At 33.5% G+C, this 14,793-nt stretch overlaps 1 protein-coding gene across 1 annotated transcript; it reads left to right on the top strand.

The window, feature by feature from the left end:
* The first annotated feature begins 4,795 nt into the window (after positions 1–4,795).
* Positions 4,796–10,585, top strand: LOC135605140 (replication protein A 32 kDa subunit B-like). The gene is made up of 10 exons (XM_065094877.1): positions 4,796–5,081; positions 5,192–5,302; positions 5,399–5,496; positions 5,593–5,634; positions 5,715–5,792; positions 9,385–9,463; positions 9,622–9,696; positions 9,792–9,874; positions 10,203–10,271; positions 10,365–10,585. The coding sequence occupies exons 1-10, from the start codon at positions 4,980–4,982 to the stop codon at positions 10,447–10,449; spliced, it is 822 nt and encodes a 273-aa protein (XP_064950949.1). The 5' UTR covers positions 4,796–4,979; the 3' UTR covers positions 10,450–10,585.
* The last annotated feature ends 4,208 nt before the right edge of the window (positions 10,586–14,793 follow it).

The following is a 14,793-nucleotide window of genomic DNA, read 5'->3' as shown; positions in this document are numbered from 1 at the left end:
CCTTTTGCCAATACGTCGACTGATCCTCCAGCTCGACGTCCAATCTACGGACATGTTCCAGTTAGGAACAAGTCGGCACTAAGAGCGAGGGGGGGGGGGGGGGGGGGGGTTGAATTAGTGTAGCCGATAAAAATGTCAGTTTGAAATTTCTTCGTACGATAAAAACCAATCTCGGAAATGCTTAACCTAAAAGCGTTCGGAAGTGTAGTGAAAGTAAGAATCTCATTTGCAATAAAGGTAAATAGTAAGAAATAAATGCAAACTAGATTTTTATAGTGGTTCGGTCATCGTGACCTACATCCACTCTACCGATTCCTCTTCCGTCGAGGCTACCGGCATCCACTAATAATCTTCCTTCAATGGGCGAAGATCAACTACCCTTTTACACCTTCTCCTTTTCATAGGTTTAAGAGAAAACCTTTACACCCCTCTTTTACAAAGTTTCCCTCACACACCTCCCTTAGAACTCTCTTTAAGTTTTAGGAGGAGGGAACTCAACTTTCTAATAGGGTTTAAAATTTTAGCATCACAGAGTTTTGCTCAAATTTCTTGCTACTCCATGAAGGAATAGCTGGGGTATTTATAGACCCCAAATGACTTCAAAACTTGGAGCCAAAATTCAAATCCTTGAAATTTTGGGGTACGGGCGGTACCACCGCTTGTATTGGGCGGTACCACCGCTTGCACTGGGCGGTACCACCACCCACAGCCTGACACTAGGTGGTACCACCGCCTAGTCTAGCGGTACTATACTTGGGAGACTATGTCTGGGTGGTACCATCACCCAAACTGGCAGTACCACCGCCTGACACAGTCTCGGAGATTATGCCACGACGGTGCCACCTGTTGGGACATTGTTTGGGCCTTTCACTTAGCCCAACATAGCCCAAACATGGGCCCGGTTGGCTCCTAATTGAGTTGGTCTAATTATATTTTAAATCAACTCAATTAGACTTTAAACTAACTCGATTAGATATAATCGATTACAAGCGAATCCTATATTGTCCGACATGTCATTGGTTCTTACGGTGCTTCGTCCGATCCTTCGGTGCATCATCCTCTCCTTTGGCATATTGCCCAATCAGCATGTTGTATTCTCACAACTTCTAGTCTCCTTGGCGCAATGTCCGATTTTCTTAGCCCGATGCCCAAATTCACGGACCGAAGCCTTCTACAGATACGTCGACCGATTCTCCAGCTTAACGTCCAATCTTCTAAAATGTTTGCTCCGGCCCAACATCTGATTCCTCCTACTTTAATTGATTTGCCTTTTTTGATCGAAGCTAGTCCTATGTCACTTAAACGCACATCAGATAAACACTATCAATTGGTTTCATCATCAAAATATGAGATTCAACAATCTTTTCTTTTTTTATGATGATAACCAATTGATGACAGAGTTAAACTTAACTCCCCCTATCAATATGCCATATGTGAGATGAACCTTGAATTCAAATTGAATTCAAGTCAAAGCAATATTTTATCATGAATATGTGCAACATAATATCATGCATAATCAAATTTTCATTATATCATTCCATGTATGATTATCAACATAACTTCTCTTCCTTTATCATCAATAAAAAGGAGAAGCACAACTATACAAGCTTTTGATATAAAATTTCAAATCATTACATAATTTTAAGTTTTTGAAACATCATATATCATCGTATAATTTCATCATTGCATATATCATTACGCAGGCTAGCAAGTTTTTGATATGAAAGTTAGCAAATTTTTACATCTTTTGAAATGTGATGTTCTAGATAGCCGGTTCTTTCTTCTCTTTTGAGAAGTACAATTTTTGCTTTTTTTACAATGTTCAAGCTAGCAATCCTAACAAGTTTTATATCATGCAAGCTAGCAAACTTTTAATATAATTTTAGAAAATATAAGTTAGCAATATTTGAGATGTTCAAGAAAGTAACTTTTGCTTCTTGAAATATGCAAGTAAGCAATCTCTGTTTTTCTTTTGAGATGAGCAAGCTAGCATATTTTTTCATTATCTTGAATTGTGTAAACTAGCAAATCTTTCTCTTTTGAGATGTGCACACTAGCAATTCTTTCTCCCCTTTATCATTGGCAAAAAGAGGGGAATACTAAAAAGGTACAATTCATTTCCTTTTACATCAATTCTTTAAGCATCACATAAGGTATAAAACCATAAATACAAAAGAATTATTTGACATGAAAGATATCAATATCAAAGATCATGAAGGATCAAGTCATGATTCATTTTAATAAGTCTTTTCTTTTGTATATAGTAAAAAGAAATCTTAAGAGATCAATTACAAGACAATCTTCAAAAGAAATCTTAAGTATCAAATTTCAAGAAATCAAAAATTTAACATGCCTAAGTTTAACATACAAGGCTAGCACTTTTTGCTTTCTTTTGCAATAATATTCTAATCACAGCATAAATACAAAGGAGTCATATGAAAGACATGAAAGTTATTAATATGATAGATCAAGAATAATCAATTCATGAATACCAAAATGCATGATTCATTTTAACAAATCTCCTCTTGAGATGCTAGCTATATTCTTCCCCCTTTTGTCATTGTCAACAAGAAGGAATAAGGAAGAAATGCATAACAAAACTCAAGTTATAAATTCTCAAGATGTTAAGTAGCATATCATGGTTTTTTTTGTTTTTGTTTTTGGATAAGTCTCCTTTTTAGTGAATAGCAAAAGGAATCGTAGGAGAACAAAAACAATATCTTGATTCATAAAAAAATCTCATGTATCAAATATCGAGAAATCAAGATCATGATTTTGATAAAACTCATTCAAATTCAAATCATGAAATCATCAAAATCATTTTCAAGAGATTCAAAATGACATAAGTTGATTTATTAATCTCTTTTAGAAAAATTGATAAGATGGAGAAAAAAAAATTTTAAAAAAAATTTTCCTCTTTTTAGTTGTTTATATTTAAGTGATTGATTTCATACCTGCATACCCTTGTCCTTTTTGTTCTAAACAAAAATATGCATCACCATTTAAAAGTAAAGTTCATCACGACAAGATCAATAAGCCAAACATCACAAAGATCATTATGTATAATTTTAAAATATAAAATTATCATTTTATTATTACATCATTAAATCATCAAGTATGGTTTCATTGAACATAAAGCATCATTAATTAAAATCAAAAGGCAATACGGAAATCATCAAGATACACATTATAGTTGAGGTAAATTGATTCAAAACACAATAAAAGTCTATTTATATAAAAATAATTTTTTAATAATTATCTTTATTTGTTTAGGAATAATAACTAAATAGGAAGACTTTTATGTCAATTATATTATTTTTTTAATAGACTTGGAGTATTTTTGACACCCCTATTAAAATATTGTAAGCCTATTAAAAAATACTATAATTAAGATAATTTTGGCTCAAAATCCAATAGAAAAAAACTTATATGGAAAAAATAAAGTTTTAAATAAGTTTTAAAATAATAGTAGTTTAAGAATAAGAATAACCAAATATGGAGATGATTTTTATATTTGTTATAATATTTTTTACACATCCATAAGACACTCTAAATCTATTCAAAAATATTATAATTGAGGCAAATGAATTCAAAACCCAATATAAATTGTCTCATATTAAAAAAAAAATTTTAAGTATATATCCTTATTGGTTTGTGAACAAGAGCAATAAATAGAGAAACTTATATGCTCATACTATTTTTGAATAAGCTTATAAAGTTCTCCAAATACTATAACTGAATAATAAATCTGATTCACTCTATGGACTAGTTTATCAAAGAGGGAGCTTCTGTTGTGTCATATTGGGATATTTATATATACATATACATATATATACATATATATATACATATATATACACATATATATACATATATATACACATATATATACATATATATACACATATATATATATATATATATATATATATATATGAAAAGATTAAGATGCTCCTTGAGAAATATAAAAAAAATAATATATATATATATACATATACATATACATATACATATACATATATATATATACACATGTATATATATATATATGTATATATACATATAAATATATACACATATATATATATACATGTATATATATATACATGTATATATATATATACATGTATATATATATATATACATGTATATATATATACATGAATATATATATATATACATGTATATATATATATATGTATATATATGAGCATTTTATCAAAATGCCTAAGTATATATAGCAAATGATCACATTTTATCAAAATGCCTAAGTATATATAGCAAATGATCATTTTATCTAGTGGAACACAACTAACGCCCTCGTCACATGCCCTTAGCGCCCTCGCCTTTCATTGTTGACTAGGGTCTTGTGAGTGAGGTCAAAGAGCTCTCGTCTTCGATTACGACGAAGAAGAAGGAATGAAGGATGAAATGGGTAATGAACTCCCTATCTTTGATCGTAAGGAAAGGGAAACTTGATTATAGTGACTATAGCTTTGTTAAGAAATGTGGAGTCACAAGAGCGCTAGTGGTGGATGATGAGAGTCTCAACAATGAAGGCAACAAGCAGGATGACAAGGGAAGAGAAAGGGACAAAAAGGATAGGTAAGAAGAGAGGATAGTGTCGAAGAAGAAGAGGACAGCGAATGTGGTTGCATATTTGTATCAAATAAAAAAAAAAAACATATTTGGGGGAGTATTATTTGATGGAAAAGTCTAACACTAAAAGACTTTTTTTTAAAGGTAAAATGCCATATAATTTTCATCTTAGGGCACAAAAGGAAAGGGGACTACTACTAAAGTCTCGCATGCCATCTGAACTCGAACCAATTACACCAGGAACATCCTCTATATATAGCGGGAAACCACCTCCCTCTTCGATCTCCATCCTTGAATTTCCCGCGTCCCGCCCACCAATCTGTCCTTGGGGTTAGGGTTGGAGTCGAGCCTTTTCGGGGGCGAGCGAGAGATAGGAGGAGATGTACGCTGGCCAGTTCGATGTTGGATCGGCCTCCCTCTTCTCCGGCGGCGGATTCATGCCCTCACAAGCCACCCAAACCCCCGATTCCGGCTTCTCCAAGGTCCCGAAATCTGTTTAAGAAAGAAGAATAATTCCCTCGCCTCTTTTTTTGGCCTATGTATCCTCTATATCTCACGTCGACCTGGTGGTGGTCACGATGTTTTCGCTCAGAGTCGCGGCGTCCAGGGTGTGCTCCCTTTAACCGTGAAGCAGATCAGCGAGGCGTACCACTCCAACGACGATAAGTCCAATTTCGTTGTCGATGGTGTTGATGCCACCAATGTAATATACTCTTTCCAGTTTGCATTTGGGAATCCCTAATTTGAACATGGCCCTGATTGTTTTGTTGTTTTTTCGCTCTCCTTTGTGAGGTGCCAGGTGAGGCTACTGGGGCTTGTGATGACCAAGACGGAGAGGGTTACTGATGTCTCCTTCGCCCTCGATGATGGTACGGGGAGAATTGATGTCAATCGCTGGTGAGTTTCTTAAGATGCTATCATCTTTTTGTAGCCACAGAGTGAGAGAGAGAGATTATTTTTGTATCGTAACCTTTATAATTGTTGTTTTTGCAGGGTCAATGAGACTTCGGACACAAATGAGATGGCTATAATTCAGTGAGCAGCTGAATTTTTTTCTTCTCTGCTTTCTTTAGGGATATTGGCATTTTTCTAATGCTATTGAATTTTAATGTGAGAAATGGGATGTATGTCACTGTCAATGGTAGCTTGAAAGGATTCCAAGGCAAACGACATGTTGTTGCCTTCTCCGTTCGGTAAGATGCTTAAGATTTTTTTTTTCCCTTCATGGATGTTCAATTCTGAGTCATTCTCAAGAACCAACTTTTATGAACATTTTGGCTTAATTATATCTGTCCTTGAGAGTCTATGATTTTTTGTTGAATATCCTCAAGACACAAAGCAACTTCTAGGTTTTCTTGTTTTGATAGCTATACTTCTGCCTTCTGAATCATGCGGTCATTTTGGTTTCGATATCCACCATGACTCAATTCTTTGTCAAATTTGTAAAAGTCATGGTTCATATGTCATTCCTTTTGTTGTATCTTTGCTTTTTTGGATTTTTTTTTCATAAAGAAAGAAGACCCTGTTACAGCCACCCATTTATAGGCGGCCCAAGAAGGGGTGAATATTTGCTGTTTGAGATGTCAAGACATTGTAATTCTCATTCTGTACCCATGGGTGTTTGAATGTCTTTAGTGTAGTATTTACTTTAAAAAATATACTTTCAGGGCCTTTATCTGTTGGAATTGTATGATTGTTTAAAAAAACAAACAAATATAATTCATAAGGGGCTGTGTTGAAATAAAATGATCTCGATGCTATAGCTACATAGCATGCAGATACAAGTAACACATGATTCTTGGAAAATTAGGTGGCTAGATGAGATAGAAATTATGGGATAAGAGTTCAACCAGATCTTCTAAGTTTCTTGTTTAGGCTCAAGGACATGAACTGGATCTTTGTGTCAGAATTTATACTCATACTTCAAGCTTCTGCATAGACACTAGGACACAGATTTTCTTGAAATGGTTAGAACTATTACTGTGTCAACAATGGTTCTGGGCCATACTTTGATATTTGTGGATTGATCTATACCCACAAAAACTCAATTTCCTGATAGCTTTATTTAAACTTTCTACATCTATTGGGATCTGAAAAATTTCATGATACTATGCAACATCATCCTGGAGTCTTGTTAGGGCTGAAAAACTCTTTCATTTTGGAAGGCATCAAACTAAACAATGCTAATAAGCATGTAGAAACCAAGCATGATTTTTGTTCAGGGCAATGATTCAATAGGCAGGACAGCTAATGGGATCAGTTATTATTGGAACGATCAATATGATGGTCAAGGGGGAGTTATGTGTTAAACTTAGAAGAAACCTATTCGCATCAGTCTGCTAGATTCCATGGTTGGGAGGAGACAATAGTCAATATTGATTATTCTCTCAAATTGTTGATATTAGAAGTTTGTAAAATGTATAATAACCTCAATTTAGGTGTGTCTAATATGAAGATTAATAACATTATGGCTTATGTTTTTCCTGGAGTACTACAAGTTGTTTGTACTTTGCAGTGACCTTGCATTTGCCTACTCAAAGATGTCAAGATGACCTTTTCAAAGTACTGGGGGTTTGATATTGAGATCTTGGGAGAAGAGATTATTGAAGATGAATTTTTAGAATAGGCAAGGATAAAATGTCAGCCATGACAGGTTTAATATAGCTTTCTTCAGAAGTACCTTGATGAAGGAAATTCTAGCTTGAAGGCCTTGTTTGCTTCAAAGAGCTATAGTCATCTTGACTTGCTAGTAGTCTTTTCACAGGATCATTGAGGAGTGCAGTTTGTTAATCAAAATTTAGGACAATATGAAATCATTGATGTAACTGGGGAGTTGAAAGAGAGACGAAGCTGTCAATTGGAGATATACAATCACAAGATGTATATCTGGATAGATTGTTTTTGAGATTATCAAATAGGCAGTGAACCTCAATATGGTTGGCATATATGTTGGTTAAGTTAATTTTCAAATTGTATTAAATGGAATGGACTACTAAGTCAATCTTATTATGGGTTTCTATCTTAGTTAGACTTCTTCATATTAATAAAATATCATTATCAACAGTGACTTACTATGTGGCTATTTGCAATTTGATTGTGGGTCGGGAAGAAATCGAGATTCTCACAGGCATGTTTTCATCCATAAATGAAATAAACCTTATTCCTATGTGTCTTGTTGGACTTAATTTCATCAATTTTTTGATCTAATTAGTATTTGTATAAGATGAGGATTTCTTCTCCAAGGAGGCATCTCTTTTAGTGGGTCATGCAGTTTACCAATATCTCAATGGTATATGATGACACTTGCCTCGGAACACATTATTATAGGTCATGCTGTTTCTTAACTGGCTCAGTGTACAAATAGTAATACTATAAATTGACATTAGAAAACAGAGAGATAAAAGTTATACTGAATGTATCTTTTTTTGGACTTGGAATTTGCATCTTTTAAATCTAAAAGCCTTAGAGGGAAAGGTGATCATACCTTTACAGCATGAAAGGTTGCTCTCTAATCAAAGTAGTTCTTTTTTAATCTTTTGACATGCTTCAGGCAATTGCTAATCTCCTTATTACTTGCTAGTTAACTTGAATGATTTATTTTACTCTATGCTTACTTTTTCCCATCTCCTCCTCTTTTCAGTCTGGATCTTATTAATAGTCAACCAAATTCGAGAACATAATCACATAAGTGATTTTTCTCTGAACAATCTTTATGGATTAGCTAGACAATTCCTGAATTTAACAGCAGATGGCATTATACTTGCATTTCTATAATTTCCATGAGGTGGCTAACTAATTAGCTTATGACAAACTTGATTTGTTTAAATTTGTGGTCTTTAAGCGTTAATTTGATGAGGCTAGTCAAAATTGTGGAGATTGTCTCGTTCTATTTTTTACTCGACATGTCTTATCAGGTATTCAAATAACTGAGTTTTATTGTGGATGAAGAGGAAGAGAAGTTTTGAAATATGCTAGTTGCTCTCTACTTGCTAGTTAGATTCTAGGAACTTTCATAAGACAATGATGAGAATGTCATTTAAATTGTAAATTCCTGTGTGGTATGGAAGCTTTTTAAGCATAACTTTATCATTTTTGTTCTCACTTTTTTACTGTGACTGTTAGAATGTCTAATTGGTAGTTAAGAATATTTATACGGATGTCTCTAGAACAAGGCAAGCTTTGGTACAATGGGGTAAGGTCGCTTCCTTGTTACCAAGGCAATCAGGGTTCAAGTTATGGAAACAAACACTGCTTATAAGGGGAGGATTGCACACGTTAATCCTTCCCAGACCTTGAATTGGTGGGGGGCTTGTGCATTGGACTCGCCCTCATGGTTCTGTCCTACTGAAACATTTTATTAAGCAATAATAAAATAACTATGAATCAGTGTTAGTTCCATAAAACTACTAAAAAACAGTACACATTCTTTTTATTGTTTGTTTGCAATTTCATTATGAGCCCTTGGATCAAGAGGCAAAAGCAATTATGTCAGCCAATGACAAAGGAATTTGGTTTTATATTCTTTCTGTTGTTTCCTGATTTTGCCAAATGAACATTTCGCTTTGCGTATCCTCAAGTTATAGCTGGATTTTCACCCTCTACGGTAGCCTATATTTATCAGTAATAGTCTCTTGTATTTATTCTCTAATCCAAGTTAAATTGTTCTTTCTTTTTTTTTCTCTCCAACAGTCCATGGTTAAATTTTGTCTCATATTCATTTTGTTTGTTATGAGATTAGTCTAATCAAGCAATTGAGTAACTTGTGATTATCCCTTGTCTCCCCAGGCCTGTGACTGATTTCAATTACATCACTCTTCACTTCCTTGAGTGCATTCATGTGCATCTGGATAACACCAGACCGAAGGTATTGATGTATTTAAGGAGTGTTCTATTTGTTGATTATGATGTGCTTATGTACTTCCATATTTTTTAAGAACATGCCTTTGTGTTGGATTCATGCTATATGGTGTTTTGCTTCTTATTGGCAAGACATGATTTGGGAGTTGCCTATGCTCGTTCTAGGTGAATGTGCCTGTGGGAACAGTAGTGACTCCTAATAATGATGTAAAAAGATACCAGACTCCTGTTTCGAACCAGGTAAGAAAATTAAAAAAAAAATCCTACTGTATTAACAAATATCATCTAGGAGCAACTTCTGTACTGGTTATGTCCTTTTTCTTTTTTTCTTCCAGTTCTCCACTCATTCAGGCATTGGTGGTTCCGAGAGTAATATCTACAAATTGGTCTTGGATGTTTTTCAGGAACCAGCTAGCCTGTAAGTAATGCAGGTTTTACTTAGTTTCCTCTTTGGTTGATTTGTGCTTTTTTTGCTTATATCTATTAGACTGCACCATTATGCTATTTGGGACATACTCAATTCTGATTTTAAGATCATCAGTTTTCTCTCTCTCTCTTTTTTTTTCCCTTTTTTTTGGTACTCCTGTCATGACCTCCCATGTTGACTCGGTAATCTTGCATTGGTTAGTTCATCCCATTGTGGATCTCATGCATTCACCAGGATGATCCCTCTTCTTACCAGACAAATTCTTTTTGTACCTTATGATTGCATAAATTGTCATGATGTCGGATTGCTTTCTTAACAGTGCTCGTGAACATGGACTGCACGTGGATGAAATTGTCCAGCGCTTAGGGATACCGATGGATAAGATCAAGTCTCTCTTCGTTCTCTCCTTTCACTCTATTATTTCTTTATATATTGTCTTTGCTTGTGTTCCTAATAGATATATATATTGTTTTTTTTGTAGGGATGCTATTGAGTATCATGTTGATATTGGCAATATTTATTCTACAATTGATGAAAACCACTACAAGTCTGCATGCAATGGTTGAAATTTTCAATTAATTATTCAAGCAAACTTTTTATAAGACATAGATTGGCCTTCTAAACTAGTAACTTAAGTCCGTGACATTGTGTTAAGTTGATTATGATGTTTGCTTGTCTAATTTAAGAAGGTAGATTTTTTTATTTCACAAACTAACTTTTCCTTTGAGATTTTAGAAGTTACAATTTTTTTTATTAGTACAAATGGTAAGATTGTATTGGTGGGAGCAAATGTCTTCTATGTAGATTCTTTAGATGTCACATCTCATACTTATCAAGGTTTAATAGGTACTTTGACCAAAATCAAAGATGTCGACCACAGCAAATGTCATTCTGATCGATTTTGTTTAATCCAACCAGTTGTTGGTTTTAATCAGCCCGATCTATCTAATTCAAGTCTGAGATTTTCTTGTGATTAGCTTAACTGTTCATGTAAGAATGCCTTCTATACAATTTATGTCATGGAAGGACTTATGAAAAAAAAAAAAAAAAAGAAGCCCTTTCGGATCTTACCCAATCCATTCTTTTAAGGTTTATATTCTCCTTTCAAATCCAGTTCAAGGTTTTTAAATGTTTTAAAATTCTTCTCCACTTTTCTCTCAAACTTAATTTCCTTGCCTCTTGGCCCACTCTACGCTAAGGAGGTTGGAAGCATGCTTCTTGTTATATATAATGGTATCAGAGCTTGATATTTATGTTATGTTTAAACCTACATGGAACTCCTATCCCAAATTCTGTTTTCCCTTCGTCCTTTAGGACTTTATTTTTTTTTTTTGTCTCGTATCAGTTTATAAATCTTCACCATCGTAAGAATATACTATTCTATGTAGTACAGTTTATCTACAACTAGAGATAAACTTGCTCATGTCTATGTTTTGATGATTCTCTAAATGTATTCTATAAAGATTGTTGATTAAAGAGGGATCAATCTAATTCTTCCAAACTATGATCTTTAAGAATATACTAAATATATGTTTTAGATGCGGAAGAGTCAAAACATAAAAAGAAGGATTGCTTGGTATCTCCTCGTATTGGTACACCAAATATATGATCGGAGAGGAGGTGATGGCCCTTCTCAAATCCGAGTATTTCAGTATTGGAAGGAAGCTTCCTTAGGTTCCTACCTTGTGATAGACCTATCTCACATTGCTTTATCGAGAGGCCTTCTTGACCAAGCTTGATCTAACATGGGGGCTCCATCCCACGAATGGAACCTAAAGGGAGGTTTTGATATCTGAAAGAGGTAAGGGTTTAGCTTCCAAAGGTATGTTCTCATCTAAGCAACATTTAATCTGAATGGACCATTCTGATAGATAGGAAGGTATGTCCTACTACTACTAATAGTGGCACAGCCCTAGAGGGCTAGGGCTAGGGCTATGGCATGCATCAGACAAGCAAGGCATGCTGGTATCCACTTTAGCTAGCTATTTGGACTCGAAACCCTTTCAATGTCATGGAAAAATTAGATGAGTTGTCGATAGAGGAGGAGGAGGAGGTGCACGCGAGGGATATAAGATTCTTGTCTACATAGGCCTCTCATCTTAGAGTTGAAGTTTTTTCGTCTTCTTTGGGTGCTAATGGTACGTCAGTGAGTTTTCCAGAAGAAAGTTTCACCACGAATGATACGTTAGGAGTAGTCTACCGCATCAAACCGATTTAAAAGAAGTTGGGCTGCTGCAACACACTTATTTTGGTTCTGATCCTGAAATAATGTTGCAACTTAGTCTGGTAATCATTATAGTGTTATTTATATCATGACTAAAATGAACAGCAAACATAATATATATCATAATTAATTTAGTCTGTCAAATAAACTCCGATTATAAAATACAGATACTTCAAATATGACAGACAATATGAAGGCAGAAAATAAGTAGTCCAGAGGTGAAATTCTGAGTATCAAGAATAAGAGAAAGAGATCATGATCTTATAATTTAAAAGGTTCTTCAGACTTTAGAGCATCAACTCAGTGTTTATTTTCCTGCTTTTGTTTTACATACCTTTACTGTGCGAGCGAGCGAGCGAGCACTGATACATCATTTCAAATGTAAGAAGGCCTAATATCAGGTGCAGATAATCGGTTGCAGCATAACAGAGAATTATACACTTGCATGCATGCTAAAAAAACATTGTCTTCATCCGATCAAAGAAACTAACAAAAGAGCCCAGCGCAACTTGAAGCCCTCTTAATTGCATGTGTTCAAACACAGAAAAGACATTGCAACATTACAACCAGAAACACATCGAGTCATTTGTCATATGCACGCAGGCTCTATATTAAAACTCTTTGAAACCACTCTTCTTATTCACTTTCACCTTGTTTATGCACTGCATCATTTATTTAAACCACAAATTCACAATGTGTTTAAATTTGAAGTGACTTTGTCATCAATTTTTTTTCTAAATATATCTTAAAATTGGCTGAAAACGAGAAAACAAGATGTTTCAATCTTTTAAGGGTTGATTAATTGAAAATAGGCGTTTTAAAGACCTAAAACATAGAAAAAAAAAATAAATTCATCATTTGGTTTATCAATCTAACCCGTTCATGGTTTTAATCAAACTGATCTAATTGAAGCCTGAGACTCTCTGGTCGTTATCTTAGTTGTCCGTGTAAGAATGCCTTCAATGTAATTTATGTAATTGAAGGAGTTATGGGAAAAAAGAAAAAGCCCTTTCGGATCTTATCCAATCCATTCTTTTGAGGGTTATAATCCCTCTCATATCCAAGCCTTTTAAATATTTTTAAATTATAACAATGTTCACCTCCTTCTTCACTTTCCTCTCAAACTTAATTTGCTTACCTCATATTAGAAACTACATGTGACTCGTATCCCAAATTCTGTGTGTGTTTCCATAGTTGTTTTTTAAAGACCTACTCAATATTATAAATCATCACCATAGCGATTATTACTCGGTTCGAATTGTATAGTTCAAAAAAGATAAATGAGTGTAATTGTCTTAAAATAATTTTGTGTAGTTCAAAAGGATAAATTTATAAGTGTCGTTAGTTCACTTCATAAGCATCGAGTGATATTCAGAAGAAATCTAATAATAATAAATGATATATGAGAGAAATCTAATATCTAACTCCAATCAAATAGAGGTATATGAACATAATATTGATTATATAAAAATCATTTTTGATACTAACAATACTAATGCAAGGTATCTTAATAAGACTAAAATTTAACCCCTTTCGTCGATGCCATCTAGCCACCAAAGAAAGATAATGATAAAACCTTACCAACCTATCCCTTTGTAATCGAGAAATCTAATATCTAACTCGAATGAGATAGAGGTATATGAACATAATATTGATTATATAAAATTCATTTTGATACTAACAATGCTAATGTAATGTTATCTTAATAAGACTAAAATTTAATTCCTTTGGTCGATGCTATCTAGCCACCGAAGAAAGATAATGATAAAACCTCACTAACTTATCCCTTGTTATCGAAAAATCTAATATCTAACTCCAATGAGATAGAAGTATATGAATATAATATTGATTATATAAAAATCATTTTGATACTAACAATGCTAATTTAATGTTATCTTAATAAGACTAAAATTTAACCTCTTTGGTCGATGCCATCTAGCCATCAAAGAAAGATAATGATAAAACCTCATCAACCTATCCCTTGTTATGGAGAAATCTAATATCTAACTCCAATGAGATAGAAGTATATGAATATAATATTGATTATATAAAAATCATTTTGATACTAACAATACTAATGTAATATTATCTTAATAAGACTAAAATTTAACCCCTTTGGTCGATGCCATCTAGCCACCAAAGAAAGATAATGATAAAACCTCATCAACCTATCCCTTATTATCAAGAAATCTAATATCTAACTCCAATGAGATAGAGGTATATGAATTGATTATATAAAATCAACTAATGTAATGTTATCTTAATAAAACTAAATTTTAACCTTTTTAGTCGATTCCATCTAGCCACCAAAGAAAAATAACGATAAAACCTCACCGACCTATCCCTTCCCTTGTTATTTAGGAGGTTAATTTTTTTTTTTTTTAACACAAGCGGTCAATACTCAATTTTGGTGTACTTCTATTGCAATGCTTGTTTGATTAAAACAAGAATAACGCCACCAAGGAAAAAATTTAAATAAATTATACTTTTTAAGCAAAAAAATTTAGTATCACTGTACTAATGATCATTTGATGAATATTAATTACGATGATATATCTGAAGATTTTTTAACTATATAGAAATATGTAGTTAAATTTAGAGGGGAAAATACAAAAATAACTAACTTTCGAGGAATATATATGTCATTGTAATTATTATGTTAAACAATCACGATTAGAAGGCCATA

The sequence above is a fragment of the Musa acuminata genome, chromosome BXJ2-2 (assembly GCF_036884655.1).
Source record: "Musa acuminata AAA Group cultivar baxijiao chromosome BXJ2-2, Cavendish_Baxijiao_AAA, whole genome shotgun sequence".
NCBI lineage: Eukaryota > Viridiplantae > Streptophyta > Magnoliopsida > Zingiberales > Musaceae > Musa > Musa acuminata.
Note: the sequence above shows the minus strand (reverse complement) of the source record. Positions and strands in the feature narration are given on the sequence as shown.